Below are 24,423 nucleotides of genomic sequence, written 5' to 3'. Positions count from 1 at the left end.
GCCAGCCTCGGATTGGGAAGTCAAATTGACACCCCTAGTTCATACCACTCCCCATCCATGTTAACTTCTTTTCAAGCTGCTGGAAGCTTTTCTTTTAAGTCTTCTTTTATTAATCTAAGTTATCTTTGCCAAAATTTAATAAATAAATAAATAAAAATAAAAATAGTAATAATAATAAAAGAAGATTATATTATTTGGTAAGGAAAGATAATACAGTAGTATTGAATTAAAAATACATAGTTCAAATAGATCTTGAATACTCATCTATATAATAATACAAAATGGCCGCCGCATATCCCATTTCTTCTTTACTACATTATAGAAAATTTATAATACAAAGATCTATTTATTTTCTTATCATGTCATTGGAAGAATGTCATATAAAAGTTTTGATTTCCTTGAAAAGGAGTCAAATTCTTAAAATGGTACATAAAAGGAATATGAGAAAGATATTCCAAAACTTTCTTAAGATATTCCAAAAGAAAAGAAAATAAAAAAATTCAAAAAAAATTACTTTCTTAAGATATTCCAAAAAAAAATTTAAAAAAATTGAATTTTAAAATGGTACATAAAAGAAACCTCACTTTACAAGTTACATTTGGAAGATAATATCAAGCAATTTAATAAGTTAAATAAGTGTTGTTGTTTATAAGAAAAGAACTTTGAAATAAAATACTATGGAAGCATAATAATTGGAAATCCTTGTCGAAAGGTGCCACTCAAAGAATATAAGAGGGATATCTCATATTATACCAACTTTGATACATTTGACCTATTTATTTAAAAAGACAAATGGAAAAGGTTGGGCATCGGTGTATCGTAGCTATTGCACTCTATGTCTATCTCTCTCTTCTTTCCTTTTGATATGACTTTTCTACCCCTTTATATGATATTCTATCTTCTAGTTCCCACTAACTTACCGCACACAATTGGTATGCCTATCCCTCTAAAAGGAATTTTGAGCAAGACCTCTAGAGAGGTCAAACCAGGTCCGTTGTGAGTGTAACAATTCTTCACGTGTGATTTTATGAGGATAATTTATTTTTCTTCCACGAATGTCCCTCTAAACTCTTAATGGCATTAGGTATCATGGAAAGGCATTTGTGAAAAAAAAAAAGGCTTGTTTTGCCACAAACCCATCATGCATGAAGCCTTCACGTACAAGGAGCTGACCCGGACTCTACTCCAAAGAGACAAAACCACATAGTCCATTCAGTCCTGTCCAATTTCAAGCTGATGCCAGGAGAGGGTACTGATACCACGGCAATGGGACTTCTTATTGGGCTCCAGGATTTCCACATCAAAGAAGGTGTTTTTGACAAAATTTTAACTGATTTACCTGAATTTAATAGCCTAATCTCTATGGATAATTTTTTTGAAGTGGCCTTGGCTTACTTTTGGATGGCGGTTGATTATGGACCATCTTTTTTCTAAAATCCAATGCTTAGTCTCTAATGATCCATATATTAGCCTTTTGAAAACTTGGGCATACAAAACATCGAACTCTAAATGTCGATATGTACAATGGTTTTTTCCAGAATATTAAAAAATAAAATAAAAAAATAAAAAAAATCAAGCTGATGGAATGAGATGAACCAATTGGAAGTGTTTGCTGCAACCAATACTCTTCCACATCTAATTAAAAATATTTAATTATATAATAAATCAAGAGATCTAGTTTCAAATATAATTGAATAATAAATCAAGGGATATCACTGTCTTTGTAGATCCATATACCATATGTAATGGGTTAGGTCTTAAGACTATTTAAAAAACTCGCATACGTGTCATATTTGTGTCTGTATAAAAAAATTAATTTTTTTAATTGTTTTTAAATCTAAGAAGTGGAAGGGTAATTACAATAAACATTTGTTTTATCATCTTTAATTATCATTAAGGTTCCATTTGTTTTGGGTTTAATAATTCTAAAATAAAATTTTATCATAAAATTAATTAATTTTTATTTCATAATTTGACAGTAAAATCTTCCCTTGTGAAATTTTCAACATCGCGAGGGTAGTCTTTGTTGCTCCTTAGATGGATCACATTAATTTGACCTAATATATCTGGTCCTATGTTGCTATATATGTCTGTACATGGTTCTCACAATTGTATGTAATTATTTTAAAGGTAAATGTTGTATACACCGCTGGCCCCAAATTCCCTCTCACATTATCTCTCCTCCTATTCATTCTCATTGCCCCTGTTGGATGGACCGCACTCTTTCTCTTCCTTGGTTGTGCTTGGGAAGCGTAAGCTATGCTAGTAACCAGACAATGATCACTTCCCCTTATTTTTTATAATTTTACTGTATTAGATCTATAAAAAACTAACATTGAAAAATCTTACAATCATATTTTAAATCGTATTTTGCATTCTATAAATAAACATTATAAACTCTAGGAAAATGAATATACTTAGGCCCTTGATCGCATGGCCTCTATGCCTAGACACAAATGGCAATGAAATGATGCTCCAACTCTTGTGAAATTCAAAAACCCCACTTCCTATTGATACCCATGTGTAGCTCCCTCATTGCCTCCTACTGGCATAGGGGTCACATGACCAAGGAGCGCATTCTTTTCCCCATAAATTTTTTCAAATATAATTTATATCTATAAAAATCTTGCATGAAAACATACAAATCTTATAAAGACCCATATGTGGGTTGTCCAGATGGTTAGGGCGAATTGAGAATTGTGTGGATAGGCACATAGTCCCAGGTTCAATTTCACATCTGTGCATCTGTGATTTAAGTGAAGACCGTGGTTATGAGTTACTGTGTTAATTTCCCCAAAAATTAGTCGAGGTGCACGTAAGCTAGTCCCGACACCTTGGTTAAAAAAAAAAAATAAAATACAAAGCTTATAAAGAGAGAATAAACTGGGAATCCTTGAGCATATGCCAATTTTTTTCTGTCATGTTGGTTAAGCGGACAAGTGATTCTAACTGTTGATTCTTGTATAGCTAGCTTACACAACTGTATTTCCCTCTCTCTCTCTCTCTCTCTCTCTCTCTCTCTCTCTCTCTCATTTTTCTCTTTAAAACCCACCACTCTTGCCTGCAATCCCACCCAAAATACCATCCTAAGTTCCAACAATGGCACCTGAATCATTCAACTACCCTTACCCTATCAAAACAGTTGTAGTTTTAATCCAGGAGAACCGCTCCTTCGATCACATGCTGGGATGGATGAAATCTCTCAACCCAGAAATCGATGGTGTCACAGGGAACGAGTCCAACCCATTATCCACCACCGATCCCAACTCCAACACAATCTACTTCTCCGACCAATCCCAGTACGTCGACCCGGACCCGGACCACTCCTACCAAGCCATCTACGAGCAAGTGTTCGGCGTGGCTTGGTCGGAGGAAAATTCCGGCCAAAAACTGGAGCCTACGATGGAGGGTTTTGCTATGAATGCTGAGAAGACACTGAAGGGAATGTCGGAGACGGTGATGAATGGGTTCAAACCGGATTCCGTTCCGGTTTTTAAAGAGCTGGTTTCCGAGTTTGCAGTCTCTGACCGGTGGTTTGCGTCTAACCCGGCGTCGACTCAGCCGAACCGTCTTTTCGTACACTCCGGGACGTCGCATGGTTTGACAAGCAATGATTCCCATATTCTGATCCAAGGGCTGCCACAGAAGACAATATTTGATTCGCTGGATGAGGCTGGGTTTTCTTTTGGGATATATTATCAGTTCCCACCTGCAACTTTATTCTACAGGTAACAAGAGTTTCTCTCCTCTTTATCCATCCAACCCAAAAAAAAAAAAAAAAAAAAAATTCAAAGGATCAAGTTTTCCTTAGGTCACGGCGAGTTTACGACTTGTACCAAGTTCGTTGCTCATCAATTGCGCTACCCCCTTGGATTAACATAAATGATACATATATTATTACTTTGTATTATATTTTCATATTTACAACCAACTTTAGAAATTTTTGTGATAGAAAAGAATCAATCCTGTGATTTAATGTAAACATACCTCTTGCTTTATTTTTTTAGTGCATGTGACTATGTGAGTCACATTTATTATATATATGACCATATGAAAATCAATAAATTTCCTTTTTTGTAACTAGGCTGGAAAATAAGATGGATTATCAATTGTTTTGTTTCAATCACCAGTTGCAACATTAAGTTACTATAATGTTATTTTAAATTGCAATTAATTATTTTTAATATATCTAATTTTAAAGTTAGTCACAAAAGATTATAGGTTTCATTAAAATTGGATTAATATCTTTAATTATATATTTTAATAATATAAAATTAAAATTGAAAATGATGTGAAAGTGATATCTTTTTACATAAATTTACAAAATAACAATAAGAAGTCCTAACAAGAAATAGGACTGTGAGGATATTCCCTATGGTTACCAAAAAAAAAAAGAATATTCCCTAGCAATGACTTTGAGATTAGCAATTTCATCAAAGAAGACAATGTTAAGACTCACTAATAAGAATTTCAACTCCCCTCCCCCCACCCCGGTCTTAAAGAAAAAGAAGACGAAAAAACATAGTCTCTATTTATGTTACAACACTACTAATATGCTATGGTAATATAAGGACAAAGAATGTTGTCCATCTAGTGTTCTCACGTCTATACACAGACCTTGTTCTCAGGAGGCTACGAAAAGACGCCACCACCTCACTGAAAACAAGGATTGTGTGTGGCCGTAGAAAGTGCTAGACGAATAACATCCCTTCTTCCAACAATATATTAGGAATTAAGAGGGGGGAGGGGCTGGCGGCTGCACTTGGCCCAATCAGATTTTTGTAAGGCATTTATGGATTACCACAGAGTCATTATAATTCCAGAAAACCATTAAAATCAAAATCAAATTAAAGGGAGAGACCACCACTTGGTTGCATGGCTTCTTCGGAGGCCAATGGGTACCATGCCCAGGCATCATACAGGGATGGGCAGGGTGGTCATTCCGTTCTGTCTCAGCTCAGGAGCTATGACCAGATAGCATGCTTTTTTCCCAAATTAATTTAACAGACCTTTATGATAATAATAATAATAATAATAATAATAATAATAATAATAATAATAATAATAATTCATCAAATTATAATAAATTCATTATCCAGGTCATCTCTATTTTTAGGGACAAATGCTACACTAACCTTTCAACATGGAACATTTTTTGCAAGCCTTCTTAGCTAGGACAGCCCAAATATCTATTAAGTTTGAAGATTTAGTGGATGGGTAGATCCCTTGGATACATGTCAATTTTTAACCTAAACAAAGGCTCCGTTCGGTATGCATTCTTTCACTCATGATTCTTTCACCCCACACCTTGAAAATCTCGATTATAAATCGTGGTTAAAGAGATTGAACTATACAATTATACCTTGAAAGTGTTTGAAATCATATAGTGGGATTTTTTAAACTTGTAGTTATGTTTGGCTTGATTTCTTGGAATCCACTATCTAAATAGGATGAATGCATTCTAAGAAAGCAAAGCAAACACAGCCATATATAGCTTGCAAGTGGCAAAATAAAATTTTAGAAGTGTAGGGAAAAAAAAATGCAAGACCATCTGACCATGTAAGGACAATTGAAAAATACAAAGATATGGCATACATGGGAAGGTATTTAATTGATTTGAGTTTATAATTTGACACATAACTAATCCATAAGATGAAAAACTAATCCAATGGTTAGTTGACCAAAATTAACTGTCCATAAGAATAGAAATTTAGAATATACTGTTTTGTAAAGGCTATATGGTATATGATTGGATTTAATGAAATTTACAAGTTGGCTAATCCATACCATGTCTAGTTTACCAAACAAAGAAAAAAAAAATCCCATACCATGTGTTAACTATGGGACAAGTCTTTGGCTTGTAGTACGACGATCAAGTTGCACTATTGCGACATGTTGGTCACACTGTTAAAACTTGGAAACAACCTATCTCGTAAAGCTAGGGGTAAGACTGCTTACATTTGCCCCTCCTAGACCCTGGACTAATGAGAGACTCATACACAGGATTACTCTTGTTTATTCTTATACCATATCTAAACTATCTAACCATAGGAATAGCCACATCAGCAACTAGACGAGGAGGCTTTTTATACTTTGTATAGGTGGGAGTCACTAACATGCATTGTCAATGGTTGAGTCTGCTAATGTCCACAATCTTTTTTATTTTTTATTTTTTATTTTTTATTTTTTATTTTTTGCATTCTCACTTTAGTTTGCGTCAGGTAGCTGGCTCTTGGGACATTACCGAGCCAAAACAAACTTAAGTTGGCCTTTGTTTTGCCTTCTAGGATTCTATCAAGCATCAAATGGATGCTAAGGAAATGAAATAGTAACTTTCTAGTTTCCCTTTTTTTATCTTTCATTCGTACAGGCTGTAGAGGGAATAGAAGGGAAGTGAAATCAATTTTTTTTTTTTTTAATATGATAACCATATATATTTTCGTCAATATTTATTTTATTTTTTAAAATCAAATATTTTGATTGTAAATGAAATTTAATAACCTAATTTTAAATATTCTGAAGTTAGTTCTATAATCATTTAGGCGATGATTATAAATGTTTTCCATTTTGTTATTGTTTTTTTTTTCTTTCTCTGCACTTTGTCTGTCTCTCTCCTCTCCCTATCATTCCATTGGTTGAGCTACTTGTTTCCTTAGAAATAACAGCATACCCAACCTTCACCCAATAATAAATGGGGGAAAAGAATGATCATTGATCGCGTGGCCTCAGACGTACGTGGGCATCAACAAGGTGAGAGTTTTATATTGCACACGGGTGCATGGGGCATCATCCCCCCCCCGCCTCTTCTCTGTGTCTGGATTTAGGGATCTAGCTAGGGGCCACATAACCAGGGAACATTCTTTTACCCTAAATAAACACAAAAAAATTCTTAACTTTCTTTTCTTTTTCCATTCCCTTTTCTTTTCTTTCAGTTTCTTTGATTAACACTAAAAAATTTGACTTCTCTTGATGGACAGGAACCTTAGAAAATTGAAATACATAGGAAAGTTCCATCCATTTGATTTGGAATTCAAGATTCACTGCAAGTTAGGGATATTGCCAAACTATGTTGTGATTGAACAAAGATACTTTGATTCGAAAATACTTCCAGGGAACGACGATCATCCCTCTCATGATGTTGCAGAGGGTCAAAAGTTCATCAAGGAAGTTTATGAAGCACTAAGATCCAGTCCTCAGTGGAATGAAATCTTGTTCATAATCACATATGATGAGCATGGTGGGTTCTATGATCATGTCCCTACTCCTGTAACTGGAGTCCCAAGCCCAGATGATATTGTTGGTCCTGCACCATACTGCTTCAAATTTGATCGTTTAGGTGTTCGTCTCCCAGCATTCTTCATTTCTCCATGGATTGAGTCAGGAACTGGTAATTCCAACTTTACATTATCTAGACTCGATCTAGAGAATTTATTTTAGCATATATGAACAAAGCTAAACTCTTGGTGATGTAATTACAGTGATCCATGAGCCTATAGGGCCTTATCCGACATCACAATATGAGCATTCTTCCATTCCTGCAACTGTGAAGAAGATCTTTCATCTCAATGACTTCTTAACAAAGCGTGATGCATGGGCTGGAACCTTTGAGACTCTACTAACAAGAACAACTCCAAGAACAGACTGTCCAGGTGAACTTAATAGACATGTTTACTTATTAAGTCTGGATTCTCTCCCACTACAAGCATTTGCGACACTTTTTTTCACGATAAACGTAATTTTCGTCCCCTAAATAAATCACATGAGTGAGAACCACCTATTAGGAATCTCCACCCCATGTCAGCGTCAGATGGGGTGAAGATTCCCAATGGCGTTTACATGGAGAGGTGAGAGGATCCATAGCCTTTTTTTTTTTTTTTTTAATTATATGAAGACATATACCATTCACTAGTCAATCCTTACTCTAAGCCAAGAGGTAGTTTTCCTTACATAAGTAATAACCCAAAAATATAAGCTTGATGTGGAGGATATCTCAGACTAGTTTTTAGGTTGTCTGGACTAGTAAAAGGCCACGTAGTCTAACCAAAAATATTGATTTTCCAATGTCACTATTGGGACCATAACGTTGACTCAGGTGGGGTTAAAGCTCATGATAATCGATGTTATACAAGCGTCGGTAACCTAGAAACTCTGTTTGTGGGTCCGACAATGTATTCTCAATCACCCTTTTAAGGGGGGTTTAGGGCTCACAAAGTTTGCAATTTAGGGTTTTACCCTTGGATCCTATTTTATAAGTTTACCTGTATATATAAGGTTTCTTTAGGATTTCTGTAAGGTTGATTTCCATTTTGAATGAAGTAGCCAAATCGGCTCTCCTTCCGCATTGGAACTAAGGTTTCATTTATCTTACAGATTTGAGGGTTCATCTATGTTAGAACGATATCTGGCCCATCATACTTCCGATTGTATCAAAACCACTGCTTAATCTATTTGATCATATATTATAGCGGACTAATTTATCTCCATATATATATATATATATAAATTGATTGATATAACTTGTAATATGTTCCCATGGACATGATATTGCAGTAATATTGCCAGAACCGGTGAAAATGAGGGAGGCTAAAGCAAATGAAGATGCGAAGCTAAATGATTTTCAACAGATATTAGTGCAAATGGCTGCTACATTGAATGGTGACCATAGGAATAAGGACATTTTTCCGGGCAATCTAGTAGAGAATATGACAGTTGGAGAAGCTATTAAGTATTGTGAGGACGCCTTCAAGAATTTCTTAGGAGCATGTGAGCATGCCAAAAATATTGGAGCCGATGAGTCTGATATTGTTGAGTGTTCCACTATTGTATCCTTATCCAATCAACAACCCTCTAGTACCTTTATGAAGAAGATGTTTAGTTGTTTCAGCTGCATCAACTAATACTGTTATGCTTAGATATCATATCCTTTGCATTCACTTTGAGCCTAGACTTATATGAATGGATTGTATTACAATTTGAGAATGCTGGTTTTAATCTTCTTCTTTTTTTTGCTGTGAAGATTTGGTTCAAAACTCAATGATGTCATTTCTACCGCATTGGACATTACCACTCCAATTGAAATATTGATATGCTGGACTACGTAACTAACTACGCGTCAGGCTAGGTATCTAGGTTGTGTCTGTCTCTCTACCATCCCTTAGAAAGGACCACCCTACGTCTCCCTATGCCACCTGCCCATTAATCCATAACTACACGACAGGCTAGGTATCTAGGCTGTATCTTTCTCTCTACCACCCCTTAGAAAGGACCACCCTACCTCTCCCTATGCCACCTGCCCATTAGTCCATAGGCCTCCAACGTGCTTGGAGCAAGCAATGTATCCACTATATACATATATATATATATATATATAAGGAGAAGGATAGGTATGCCGCCGATATTAAGTATGCTAGCAGATAGCACCAATAGGAACACATGATGGAGTATCATTCAGGAAGGATATGAGGGTCAATTCAGAAAAAGGGAAGAGAGAGACAGACACAATGGGTGCTAGCATACTTGATATCGGCGGCATACCCAACTTTTTCCCACATATATATATATATATATATATACTAGTAAAATCACACTTGCAAAAGCCATACGTTGGAGACACATAAAATGGAGCCAATCAAAACGGAGAAATTCTTAGGCCGTGAAGAAGGACAAAAATTAATAAAACATTAAATTTTACATACTACATGCAATCTCCACCACAAGAAAAAATAAAAATAGAAGAAACTAATAATCAAAATTACTTACCTTGAGTGGACAGAGTATGAGAGATGAAAGAAGAAAGAAGAGGTAGAAAAGGAAGAGAAATACATTGGATGAATGATATAGTTACTTAACAAAATTAAGTTTCACATCTAGGAATGAGAAAAGAATTTAAGAGAGGAAACGAAAGGGATGATGTGGAAGATGGGAGAGAAATAGGACATGGGAGTGGAACCTAGTAGATCAACTTGGTTTTGATGCAAATAATGGTTAACAAAATGATAGATGATTATAGACCAAGTTAGGAAGCCGCACCTAAGGACTCTAGTAGCTTTTTTTGAACACCAGACTCGGATCGTCACTTCATCTACTTGAATTTTTCTGGAAGCTTTGTTGGATATGTGTAGACAAATGAGAATAATCATATTAGGTAAAGAAAGAACAAAACTTGCTCGGATAAACAAAATAACAATTCAGCAGGGTCATAACAATTGAATATTAAAGAAAGCATGCTTCAATGAAGTGACCTACATATACTATTGGTTATAAACATACATAAATGATTATGTGTGTGCATTGCACATATGTCTAATGCTTACACAAGAATCATTGTATCATTACAAACCGCATTGCAATATGCATTTGTTTAAGTTTAGCTATCTAGAAGTTGAAGAGGATAATTATGAAGATGATAATAAAGAAAATGAATACAATTAATCTAGAAATTGAAGTGGATACTTATAAAGATGAAGATAAGGCATTAATTAATAGATTCTTACAAGGTCTGGCTTCGCACGTGGAATTAATGCATCATTCAAATAAGAATTTAAATCGTAGTCCATACAAATCATAAAGGATAGTTATCACAAAGTTAAATTATATAACAACAGTATTCAGATTGACAATAAAAACCAACAACTTACCCAAATATTTATTATTATCATTTTATTTAGTTTTGAAGAGTGGGCTGAAAAAATCCATCTGATGATATGGAAATTTAGTATTAGGATTTTATTTTAAAAATTTGTTAAGTTTAATATATTTTATATTTATTTATTATACTATTAACTAACCAATTATGAAAGAACTATTTCTAAGGTGAAATAGAGATCATTATCTTACTTTAGCATCACTTCATTCCTAGAATTGATCTATATAGAGCATAAGAATTTCAAAGTAAAAGTAGCCCCTATTGCTTAAAAAATAGCAAAAGAGGGGAGGAGAGACAGAGAGAAGCCTTGGGATGAGTATAGAGAGGAAGGGAGATCATGGGCAAGGGAAGAGTTTGGGAGAGAGAAGGAAAGGAATAAATACTCTATCAACTCATGTTCCTAAATTCTCTCTTCATAACTCTCTCTTTGACTCTATTATTGGTTGGTAAAGATTTATTAATTTTAGTTGTTAATAAATTTTTTCTTTGGATAAACAAAACAATAAATTATAGTACCATCTTAAGTGGAGAGAGAGAGAGAGAGAGAGAGAGAGAGAGAGGAAATGGTGGGCAATGGGAGAGTTTGGGAGAAAGAAGGAAAGAGAACTGAATCTAAAGGAAAGTTGGGGGAGTTTGAGAGAAAGAAGAAAAGTGAAGAAAATTATTTGAATATAAAAATAAAGATAAATAAAATGGTACTAATAATTTATAATAAAAAAAATTAATGAAAAATAATGAGATTTGTGAAGGAAATATGGTATTCAAATAAAAATAAAGGGGTAAAATAATCAAGTGAAAGATTTTCCACTTCGTACTTCAATATAATAGTATGATATAATATGCATGTGCAAACACACGTGTGGTGTTATTTGGGGAGAGAGAGAGAGAGAGATGTGAAAATTATGAAGATAGATAAAATATTAAAGAAAATATGAACACTTGGCAATAAAATATTATCTTGACATAGGTCCAAAATTGACTTAACTACTTAGTAATATAGTCATAAGTTTATATAGCAAGTTTTAAAGGTTCTAAACCACGGGCTTTATTTTAATTTCGTAGAAAAAACATTTATAGCATAAGCTATGTAATGCTTCAGTATATGCTCTTTCTTCACCTTATATTACATACACATGCTTGAAAGGACCTCATTAATATTAAATTTTTATTTTCAACTATAAATGTAAAGCTAATTTTGTTCCTTAATAAAACAACAACCCTCTTATCACAATCAACTGAGATAAGAGACTAGCTAATCAAATTCATAAGCAAATTTAGCATTTCCCATTTACATTCTAACTCAACAACAGCACATGCAGGTGAATCTATAAACAATGATAAAGACTCTAAAGAGATCTAGCCTGATTACGATCTAAAAAGCATAGTTTTTGGCATTTATTCAACATCAATTCAACAACTTTTGTAATCGATTTGCATTTGTCTATTCTACATTAAAACTCTAGGTCCTATGTGCAGCAATGTCAGTACATACATGGTTCTCACAACCATATGTAATTATTTTAAGGGTAAATATTGTAAATGTCGTTGGCCTCGAATTCCTTCTCAAATTATCTCTCCTCCCACTCATTCTTCTTTCCCTATTGGATGGACCGTTCTCCTGGCCCTACATTGGCTGTGCTTGGGAAGCGTAGACTACACTAGCAATGAGACAATCCCCTCCCCATATTTAAATAATTTTAATATGTTAGCTAAATGGAAAACCAACATTATTGAAAAATTTAATGAATATATTTTACATTCTACAAATAATCATTCGAAAGTTTTCATGTAAATTTTTTACCTATAAAATTTTACATTGAAAAAAACAAATCCTATACTGAAACAATGTAATTTTTTTTGTCTCATGCTTAAAAGTAGATGGAAGTATGATAAGAAGAAAAAGAAAAAGGAACAATTTGTGAATTGAAAAAAAAAAAAAGAAAGGTGTACTATTATATACACCTGATTTTGTCACTCACCCCAGGCTATGATGATTTATAGGATGTGGACGATATCTAAGCTCTCTTTAAAGGAGGATTCGGCATTTCTAAAATGACCTAGAGCTAGCTTAAGTCCCAATCCAGCCTTAAACCCTAATCGGACCCAAAACCTTAATCTTGCCTAAGGACCCTACACAACCAAACCATGCTCGGTCTACTAACACCTGACATCGATACATTATATATTGACGAATCAACTCTATGCACTTTCTAACAGTACGGGAGCGGCATGAAAAAGGAGTTTCAGATATCCCCAGGGTGAAATGGGATAAAAGTCATTCCTTGCGAATTCCAAATGATTCTGATTAAAAAAAGAGCTTAACACTCATCATTGGATAGTACTCAAAAAGGCGATTACGTTGTTATATGGGTACATCGAAATCAGACCACTGGATCTCCCAAGATCAAGCTCAGAAGTCAGAAGGCATGGATCAACATCTTTACAAGATTTTACCTTTTTCTTGTCTAAATCCCTATAAAAAGGATCACTATTCACCATTCCTGGGGGAGAGACTTACCTATTCACCAACCAATTTCTTTCCAACTACCAAGCTTTCAAAGAGTGTCCAAGTCCTAAAAAAATTCCTTTGGCCCTCACTTTTAGTCCTTTTTCAGGCTAAGCTTCCCTTAAGCCAAAATTCTACCGAAATATCCACCGATCCTCATGTCTCGATTTGTGTGCCAAAACCCAAAAATCTAAAAAATTCCTTAGACCTTAGGAAGCCCTCGGAAGTCTTCCAAAGTGGTTAGAAATACCTAGAAAGCCCCATACTCTCCAGATCCTCTAAGATTCCTCCATATTCCTGGAACTCTGTCGTAGTTAAAAAATAAATAAAATAAATCTCAAAAATTCCCTAGAGCTGTAAAAGGTCATAAGGAAGTCAAATTCTCTGAAGAAGGAAAGTAGATGGTCGAATCCACCTCCATCTGAGCCATGGGACACTCACCAAAGTTCATGTCCACAAAAACACGGCCCCACCAACCCAAGGGGATAGTGCAGTTGGTGAGCAATGAACTTGGTACGAGCCGTAAACTCGGACGTCCTAAGTTCGACTCCCACTAGGCACACTTTGAGCCTCACACGGAAGTGTTTAGTACTCTTCACTACTTTCAGTGAAAGTTGAATGGTTATCATTCAACCCTGGTATGACCCCGTCTATGCAGTTGTGGGGTCAGTATGGACCCGCGAGACTAGTCAGGCCGAAGGCCTGGATACCCATTACTAGCAAAAAAAAAAGGGCCCCACCCCTCTTGTCCTAAAATAGGGGTCGAGCATACATATAATCTCTCAACTCTATAGGCAAAATATAGACTTTTAATTCATATACAGTAATATACATAATAATGTAGCAATAACTTAGTCTTCCATGTCGTATAAGATTAGTTAGGATAGAGTGTTCATCCTTAAGCATCTAGTAGGAAGCCTGGTTCAACCAGGTGGGATGAGTGTTTTATACCTTCTCAATTTCACAATCTGACACTTACCCTTATATTTGGATCAGACCAACTTTTGAATCATTTCCCTATGGATCAGGCTTCCCATCGGGTCTTAAGCCCTCATCCTAGGTGGCAACTCCAAATGTCATGTTTCTCCATCCCCAACATTTGACAATCATAATCTAAACACTTTCTTAGAAACCTACAAGAGAAAATAGGCTCTCACGAGTCTCGAGGATGCTACAGTACGAATCCCGTGGATGTGGAAAAGAGGGCCGATGAGTCGATGTCACAGATAAACACGGTTGTTACCTTCACGAGTATGAGATATGTTCATGTTTGATTCTTCATGGTCATGTAAAATACGTTAAAATTTTATATAGTGTTAAAAAAGGGGTAATCAGTTACCAAAAAAATAAAAAAGGGGGTAATATATGAAATAATATGAAAAATGATTTTTTTAATGAATAATACAGTTAACGAAAAAAATGATTTGGAATATTCATTGGGCATATGCCTATCTCTTGTCTTGTCAAGTGGTCAAGAGGACGGGGGACTTTTTTTTTCTTTTTTGGATAAAGAAGAGGACAGGGGATTCATGTGGACGACCAAGTGAAGTTTTCTATCCTTTCAATGGTGCACGTTATACAACAATTTCAAACAAGCTCTCCAAGTATATATATATATATATATATATATATTTTAAAGCATTACATTATAATAGTTGTTAGAGAAATCAGATCGATTTGTGATTTAACACATGGTTTTGGTTTGGTGGCTTTGGTGAGCTATTGCCCATTACATTTTGGAGTTATTCTAGCAATCACTTCACACTTTCAAGGGTAGGGCAGGTACAAATCTACCCAAAAGATTAGGGCATTGGACAATGAAATATGTAAAATCCTAAAGGAAGTTTGTGAATCTTAAGATGGGACAATGAACTTCACTCACAACCTAGTGAAGGAAAAGTTTGTCCTTTTTTAATCTTTTCAAAATATATTAAAAAGCCCTTTGAGATTTAAAAGAATATTAAAAGAAAAAAAAGATGTGTGGAGTCCAGTTCTTTTTAAAGGTGTCATTTGATTTGTTTTTTTATTTGATTTCGATTCAGGATACAGCATGTGAAAACCAAAATCGAAATGAAGTGGAATAAAAGACTATTTTCTAAAATAAAAATAAATAAATAAATCTATTTGGTTCTAACCATGTTTGTTTTCAGTTTGAACCCTTTATTAGTTGTTTGGACCAATTTCTTACATATTCAACTATCAAAAAACCCCTTATTTAGTAGAGTCATAATTGTTATTAAAAAAAAAAAGTAGTCATAATTCACCAAACCCATTACCAAAAAAAAAATAATAATAATAATAATAATTCACCAAACCTTTCCAAACATTAAAGAGGAATAGAATATTTTATCTATATTGACTAAATTATTAAAGAAAAAAAAATTATTTGTTCGGTTCCTTATTTAGTTTTAAAATAGATAATTCTATTTGATTCCATAACTTCAATCGTAAAATTGAAACTAAACTGAATAAAAAAAGACTTCACATTTTAAACTGATTGTTTAGGTTTCAGTTATAATTTGACACCTTAATACTCACACCAACCATGGTGTGGGTCCCACACTCCATGCTGGATCCCACTCATAGATCTCTCAAACCCACGTTTCTTTCTTACACCCATGGCACAAGTCATATTTTTTTAATGGGTAATTTGTAGTGCCACCCCTTGGAGAATGCCAATATTAGAGGGACACCCCCTCTCTTTCACCAAACTGGATTCGGACCCCCTGCCGTAAATGTCTGTTAAATGATGCTATGAAATGACATTTTAGCCCTTATGAGTAAATCACCCTTATCTTATTATCCCAAAAATACCCTCTCTTCACCTGGATCGCCCCTGTCAACTTCTCCTTCTCCGTCTCCGTTCACTTTTAAGTTCAGCGACTGCCAGCGAATCTTCATCTAAGGCTCAATAACCCCTTGCCCCTTCCTCTTCTCCGTTTCTATTCCCATAAATTGCAGCGGCAGGAATTTAAAATGGAAAGGTCGGAAAGCCAACTGGAATCCACTAAAAAGCATTTAAAATGAATCTAAAAGCTCGTAGGAAAAGACGACCTGGGTTGTTGGTCGAAGATGCAGTGGCTAGTATTACTACTGTAATTTTAATTTTGACTGTGATTTCGTACTGGGTGGCGTTGGTTATTCATACTGTAGTGGTCAATCTAAGCTTAATAGAAAGCTCTCAGTTTTCTTTCCAGTATTAACAAAAAAGCTCCCATTTCAAGGTTTTCTCGCAGAGTTACAGTGAACTCTGGTTTTCTTTTTTGGAACACCCAAGTCAGCCTCGAGGTTCAAAGAGAAGAAGCTGGAATCGCCGACGGTCCTAGAATTTTAGATAAAACATATCCATCCCGATTAGCTGTGTCTACTGCCGACCTTGGCACCCCTTCCCCACCCCCTTCTCTCTCTCTCTCTCTCTCTCTCTCTCTCTCTCTCTCTCTCTCTCTCTCTCTTTATGTTTTGCGTGCCTCTCTGCCTTCGTTTTTTCATGTTGTGATATAGTTTCTTTTGTTCATTACCTCTCATTATTGATGATTTTGGGGTTTTGATTTTTGGATATTGCTCAAATTCTGTGGGAGAAGCTCTTTTTGATGGTTTTAGGGTTTGGTTCAACGATTTTACCTTTGTTGGTGTTCATGCCCTTTCGATCTGATTCAAGTACTATCTTTTATGTGAAATTGTTTGCTTGGACTTCATATTCTCTCTCTCTCTCTCTCTCTCTCTCTCTCTCTCTCTCTCTCTCTCTCTCTCTCTCTCTCTCTTTTCTAATTCTTGTTTTCCGTTCTTAGTTACCTCCCTTTTTCTTGGTACCCTTGCTCTAGGGTTACGTTTCGTTGACATTGGGATGGTAAATTCTGGTATAGAGTAAAGATGACGATCGGTTGTCCCACCACTAACCAAGACTATGATCGAGCTACAGCGGTGAAGCAATTCGATGAGTCCAAGATCGGAGTTAAAGGCCTTGTGGACTCCGGCACCACCACATTCCTCCTTTCTTCATCCACCCACCCGAAACCCTCCTTTCTTCCAACAAGAGGTCCTAGAATGGGATCAGCCGGTTGGGAGAAGTTCTGATGGAGATATTGTCAGAAGTTCGGACCTACGGTGGGATACTGATGTTAGCATTTCAGATGATATGGGGTTAAGGGGTGCGTGTAAGTGAGGGTAATATCAGTACTCCCTTATTTTTAGGGGTAAAATGGTATTTAAAATAAAAATGAATTGCTGATGTCAGCATTCATGGTATATTCTGTAACACTGTCTGACGGCAGGGGATTTGAGTCTAATTTGGTGAAAGAAATGGGGTGTCCCTCTAATATTGGCATTCTCCAGGGGTGCGTTGTAAATTATCCTCTTTTAATTGCTAACTTACACGTCTCTCTCTCTCTCTCTCTCTCTCTCTCTCTCTCTCTCTCTCTCTCTCTATAAAAACCACCACCCTCAGCCTGCAAATCCACCCAAAAAAGCAGCCAAGGTTCCAGCAATGGCACCTGAACGAGTAACCTACCCTTACCCAATCAAAACAGTAGTAGTTTTAGTTCAGGAGAACCGCTCCTTCGATCACATGCTGGGATGGATGAAATCCCTCAACTCAGAAATCGATGGTGTCACAGGGAACGAGTCCAACCCATTATCCACCACAGATCCCAACTCCAAAAGAATCAACTTCTCCAACCAATCCCAGTACGTCGACCCCGATCCGGACCACTCCTTTCAGTCCATCTACGAGCAAGTCTTCGGCGTCGCGTGGTCGGAGGAAAATTCCGGCCAAAAACTGGAGCCTACGATGGAGGGTTTTGCTATGAATGCTGAGGAGACACAGAAGGGAATGTCGGAGACTGTGATGAATGGGTTCAAACCCGATTCCGTACCGGTTTATAAGGAGCTGGTTTCTGAGTTTGCCGTCTGTGACCGGTGGTTTGCGTCTAACCCGGCGTCGACTCAACCGAATCGGTTGTTCGTACACTCGGGGACGTCGCATGGTTTGACAAGCAATAATAACCAGATTCTGATCCAAGGGCTGCCACAGAAGACAATATTTGATTCATTGGATGAGGCTGGGTTCTCTTTTGGGATTTATTATCAGTTCCCACCTGCAACTCTCTTCTACAGGTAACTGAGTTTCTCTTCTCTAATCTCATCTTAAATAATTTTTGAAAGATAAAGAGAGAAAAAAAAAAAAAGAAGTCCCCCTTTGATTATTGATGAACTTAATACAGAGTTTGCTTCTACTTCTATGGATTTTCTTTAAAAAATAGTTATATTTATTCTCTACTGTGTTCTCTTCTCTAAGCATAAACTGCTTAATTTCACTTTATCCATTGCAGATTGCATTGAAATTGATTTAATTTTTTTTAAATAAAAACAATTTCTAGTCATGATTATATAACTTAGAATTTTTACCTAGTTTTACATATTTATGCAATTTTTCACAATACTCTCCAAAATCAATCCAATAAATTTCAGTTTGGTTTGCTTTGAGTTGGTTCAGTTCGATTTCATCGATTCAGGTAAAGGCTTTGACACCCCTAAGATCATCTGTAGCACTCATAGCCACAACTGTAATTTGATTATTTCCTAATAATTTATGTATCTTATCTATATATATGTTGTACCTCATAAGTTCAATGAAATTTAAAAGCCGAAAATTCACTAGTGAAACCCAAAAAAAAAATATTGGGAAGATTTCTTCTATAAATAAAAAATGAGCATAAAAATGCTCCTTAGTGAAACCCAAAAAAATACAACCGCAATACAACCAGAGAGCATTCTATTCTCTATAAAATATATCTTGTATGCATGTCAATGATGATCATCACTTCTCATAACTAACACTTGGTGATTAGGTTTTTTTTTTTTTTTTTTTTTTTTTTTTTTTAACATTGTGTATCAATCACTTCTCATGACAGGATCTTGGAAGATTATTTCTCAGGTTAAAAAACTATTTTGTACATTTAAATGATTATCAATCACTTCTATGATTACTAACTCAACTTACTATTGATTAATGTTCTACTAAAGTCAGAAAATGAATAATTAGCCTTTAAATTTTTTTTTATAGATAATAATTACTCTTAACAACTTCTTGTGACTTGATTGGGAAGTAATTCACAATATATAGTTCTTGATTGTCTCTCATATAAGATACATGAACAGTTGACAAAATGTTTATTGCATTACTTTTTTGCACATGTGAATCACATTTATATAAATCATTAAGTTTCCCTCCATAATTAGCTGGAAAGCAAGGGTTATTATAAATTGTTTCGTACCCATTAACAGTTGTTTAATGATTTATTTTCTAGTTGGCTAATCCATTCCATATCTTAAATATCCAACTATTGCAATAGCCACATCAACTGCTAGGCCAGGAGGCTTTTTATACTTTGTTGTAAAGTGGGAGTCCCTAATTAAATGCTTCTAACATGCATTGTCAGTGGTTGAGACTTCAGACTGCTTATCAATGTATACTATTTTTTATGGAGTGTGGATCAATAAGAATTATCCTCATAGTCTGATTCACATAGATGGAATTCATCACAGGGTTTTTCCTTTGATGAATTCCCATATGAAGCAGTCTAGCAGTCTCGTACAAGAACCTGATCCGCTCTCTTTTCTATGCTTTGTGGATGCTTGTAGCCTTAGCTTGGGCCAGCTAGTTGGGACATTGCCCAGCCAAACACACTCAAGTTGGCTTTTGTTTTGCCTCTTAGGATTCTACCAAACATGAAATGGATGCAGGAAATGAAATAGGAACTAGCCCTTTTCCCTCTTTTTATCTTTCATTCATAAAGGCTTGTAAAGGATATGGAAGGGAAGTGAAAAGACTTTTTTTTTTTTAAGGAAAACTTCTATAATCATGATAATCATATTTTTAAATGGAATTTCTTTTTTAACTTCTTAAAATAAAATAATTTGATTGTAAATGAACTTTAATGACCAATTTTGAAATATATTGAAGTTAGTTCTATAATCATTTATACAATGACTATAAATGTTTCCCTTTTTGTATATATATATATATATATTACTTATTTTTCATTTATTTTCCTTGCAACCAAAGGGAGCCGTAGAGATTTTTATTTTTAATACAATTAAATACCTTAAATTTTTAAACTTTCTTATCTCTAGCCTTGACTTTTCCTTTCGCCACCATTCCTCTTTTCTTTTCTCTCAGTTTCTTTAATTAACACTGGCGGCTAATGTATCATAACATCAACCTCCTTTAATGTTCTAAAAAGTTGAGTTCTCTTTATGGACAGGAACCTTAGAAAATTGAAATACATAGGAAAGTTCCATCCATATGATTTGGAATTCAAGATTCACTGCAAGTTGGGGACATTGCCAAACTATGTTGTGGTTGAACAAAGATACTTTGATTCGAAGTTAATTCCAGGGAATGATGACCACCCCTCCCATGATGTTTCAGAAGGTCAAAAGTTGATCAAGGAAGTTTACGAGGCACTGAGATCCAGTCCCCAGTGGAATGAAATCTTGTTCATAATCGCATATGATGAGCATGGTGGGTTCTATGATCATGTCCCTACTCCTACAACTGGAGTCCCAAGCCCAGATGGTATTGTTGGTTCTACACCATACAACTTCCAATTTGATCGTCTAGGTGTTCGAGTCCCAGCAATCTTCATTTCTCCATGGATTGATGCAGGAACTGGTAATTCCAAATCATGCTTTAGAAAGAAAAAAAAAAGGGGGGGGTTATAAGAGTTCTTCAGTCTATGAAAAAATTAATTAATTACAAAACAAATAGGTTGATGAGTAGACATAAAAAAAAATTATATCAAACCTACTTGTTTTAAATTAATTTTCTTATCTCATAGATCTACATAATTTCCACAAAGAAAAGAAATTTAGAGTGTCCAGACGGTTGAGGATTTTATTTTAGCATGAACAAAGCTAAATTCTTGGTGATGTAATTACAGTGATCCATGAGCCTTCAGGGCCTTATACAACATCACAATTTGAGCATTCCTCCATTCCTGCAACGGTGAAGAAGATCTTTAATCTCAAGGATTTCTTAACAAAGCGTGATGAGTGGGCTGGAACTTTTGAGACTCTACTGACAAGGACTACTCCAAGAACAGACTGTCCAGGTGAACTTAATAGACATTTATTTTTTATTTTCATTAGGATTTTCTATTCTGCCACTATGCGTGGTGAAGTATAATGTTATATCAATTGCTACATGACAATACATGGGTTAGTCCATGTGATAGAATACCAGGTAAACATCTCATTGGTACAATTTCAACTTAAAATGAGTAGAGGAAATATCTAAAATTACAAAAGATGCAATTTCGTAATTTCATTTGACAGAATTTTGGTAATTTTATTAAAACTTTGAATCATAGTTTGAGTAATTTTCGGTACTTTTTTTAGACTTAAATTGGCCATTGAGATGTATACATTGTCTTCTATCACATTAACATGGATTAACCCATGCAGTCCAACCAAAATACTGATTTTTTAGTGTCATTGCCGGTATCATAACTGACTCAGGTGGGGTTACAACTCATGAAAACCAGTGTTCTACAAGCATTGTGAGCCAGAAACTCCATTTGTGGATTTCGCCCAATTCATCCATTTAGGGGGTTTTAGGGGTCCGCAAAGTTTAGTGCGCATTTTAGAGTTTTTTTTTTTTTTTTTTTTTTCTAATTTCCTATATAAGGTTTCTTTGGGATTTCTGTGAGATTAACTTTCATTTTGATTGAAATACCCACATTTACTCTTCTTCTCCACCAGAACTAGGGTTTCACCAATCTTATTGATTCGAGGGTTCATCTGTGTTAAAACGATATCTAACCCACCGTACTTTTGACTACGTCAAAGCCACTGCACAATCTATTTGATCATGTGTTATAGCAGATTAATTCATCTTTTCATATACTTGTTTGCTTATAAATTGATTGATATAGCTTTTAATGTGTTCTCATGGACATGATATTACAGTAACACTACCAGAACCAGTGAAAATGAGGGAAGCTGGAGCAAATGAAGATAAGAAGCTAAATGATTTTCAGCAGATATTGGTGCAAATGACTGCTACATTGAATGGTGACCATAGAAAGGACATTTTTCCACACAAGCTAGTAGAGAATATGACAGTAGGAGAAGCTATTAAGTATTGTGAGGATGGCTTCAAGACATTCTTAGGAGCATGTGAGAATGCCAAAAATAATGGAGCCGATGAATCTGAGATTGTTGTTTGTTCTACTATTACATCATTATCCCATGAACAACCCTCCAAGACCTTTGTTAAGAATATGTTTAGCTGTTTCAGCTGCATCAATTAACAATCTTGATATTCTTAGATACATCATCCTCGATCTACATTAAGTTTGGGCCTAGACTGATAATTGAAAGTAAATTTTTTTTTTTTTTTAAATCCCATTTTAAAAGGGGTTTAAATATCCGATATTGTTTTCTTTGGTTTAATGTTTAATTTGTGAATTATATGAATGTATTTTCTCAAAGTGTGATGTTATTAATATATGAATCATGAGTTGTATTAATGTATTCAAGTTTTTTTTTTTTTTTTTTTGGGGTGTATAATAGAAGTTGCCAATCCAATTGAAATATTATTACTCTTTAAGAAATCATATTTAATTAAAGGCAGAGCTTGGGCAGGTCATTACCTTTCCGAAATCTAACGGCTCTAACCAGTAGCAGTGTGAGACATTTATAGCATGGGTGGGGGAGAGAGTGACACATGTCTAGACAGTCCGGCGACTTGTCCAAACTTTTCCCTTTCTTTTATGTATGCTTTCAAATAGTTGAGAACCTTTAAGCAAGTATTTGGTGCCAAGTTCATTGTTTCCTACCGAGGTCCAGGCATCTGTTTCTTGTTTCCCAATTACCAGCATCATGAAATTTATCCATTGATTTCATAAAACAAGTGTTACTCCCACATTCAATGCTCATTTCCAATCCATTTTATCCCTTTCACATATTATTAATATATGATATGTCAAATAGAGCTGCCGGGTTGGACGTATTTGTTGTTACTTAACTTTCACTCTATTGCAACATCTGCAATAAAGTAAGGTGAATGAAATGGAGAGGACGGCTGGAGTATTATATGATCGATATATTTCTCTAAAGTTTAAAAAAAAATTCTATAAAATAGTTATAAGATCAACTATAATATAAGGTGAGAAATGTTAGACAATCAAGAAGCGTAATATAAATAAATTTAGTGTGGCAGAGATGATGTTTAGATGGATGTACGACAAAACTCTGAGAGCTAGAGTGAAGAATGACCGAGTTAGAGTTGACTTGGGAGCTGCCTTGATTCAGGGTAAAAAAATGTCGATTAAAATGATCTAGACATGTCCAAAGGAGGCCTTTGGATGCACCAATACAAAGGAGTGACCAAATTCATATGGATGGAGCTAAAAGGACTAGAGACAGACCGAAAATGACCATTGATGAGTTGATAAAGAGAGATATGCAAAAGATAGGTCTTCACGCTAATATAGCATATAACAGAGCTACTTGGAGGGTAAATATCTCGGTTGTCAATTGTTTGCAAGTGGGATATGGGATTTTTTTTTTTTTCTGTTAAATCCGAATCAATGTAGTTGATCTCATTTAGTTAGAATAAAACTGAGTTATTGTTATTGTTTATTGCAACATTTGCATGTTAATAATTATTTTATAAAAAACTAGCAAGAATCAAAGGTTTGAGGGGTTTATCTAGTACTCCAAGAACCAAAAGAACAAGAGTGGTTACATGTGGTAGTTTCCATGGACTATCAAGAAGTGGTAGGTTGGCTAACCTAATTGATGGTTTTAACTCTTTAAATTTTGATAACAAACCTAGAGATCTCTTCTAATAGGTTTTAATTCATTTCAGGATGGAGAAGTTATTGATGCGGCCGCACAGTGGCTTCTAATAGGTTTGCACGAGATATCCAAGAAAGGGTGGACTTTGAACAAAGTATGGAGCGATGTGGAGTTGTTCCAAAGCCTCATGAATTCTACAAACTTTTTGTGTTTGCCTTGGGCCAATTTAGCTTTAAAGATTGAACTGGGTAATAGAATCTCTAATCTTTTGTGTATATAGTACTGATGAATCGATTAAGGTAGTTCAACTTCTTGCCCACCAGGCAATGGTAGGAAGATCTAAACTCTTGAACTTTATTTAACACATTTCATAAAGCATTTTTTTCTTGAAAAAAAAAAAAAAAAAATAAAAAACAAAACAAAACAAAACAAAAAAACCTAGAAATGGATGTTGAAACATTTTCTAAGC

The 24,423-nt window shown here is 35.1% G+C and overlaps 2 protein-coding genes across 2 annotated transcripts; both read left to right on the top strand.

Annotated features, from left to right (window-relative positions):
• Positions 1–3,099: 3,099 nt before the first annotated feature.
• Positions 3,100–8,934, top strand: LOC122080677 (non-specific phospholipase C4-like). Its single transcript, XM_042647491.1, has 4 exons — positions 3,100–3,728; positions 6,978–7,387; positions 7,479–7,649; positions 8,551–8,934. The coding sequence occupies exons 1-4, from the start codon at positions 3,100–3,102 to the stop codon at positions 8,895–8,897; spliced, it is 1,557 nt and encodes a 518-aa protein (XP_042503425.1). The 3' UTR covers positions 8,898–8,934.
• An 8,663-nt stretch (positions 8,935–17,597) lies between these two features.
• Positions 17,598–22,685, top strand: LOC122081311 (non-specific phospholipase C4-like). The gene is made up of 4 exons (XM_042648379.1): positions 17,598–18,263; positions 20,414–20,823; positions 21,092–21,262; positions 22,119–22,685. The coding sequence occupies exons 1-4, from the start codon at positions 17,635–17,637 to the stop codon at positions 22,460–22,462; spliced, it is 1,554 nt and encodes a 517-aa protein (XP_042504313.1). The 5' UTR covers positions 17,598–17,634; the 3' UTR covers positions 22,463–22,685.
• Positions 22,686–24,423: the final 1,738 nt, after the last annotated feature.

Source organism: Macadamia integrifolia, chromosome 6 (assembly GCF_013358625.1).
Source record: "Macadamia integrifolia cultivar HAES 741 chromosome 6, SCU_Mint_v3, whole genome shotgun sequence".
In the NCBI taxonomy this organism is placed as follows: domain Eukaryota; kingdom Viridiplantae; phylum Streptophyta; class Magnoliopsida; order Proteales; family Proteaceae; genus Macadamia; species Macadamia integrifolia.
The sequence above is the reverse complement of the archived record's forward strand: the minus strand, read 5'-3'. Positions and strand labels throughout refer to the sequence as shown.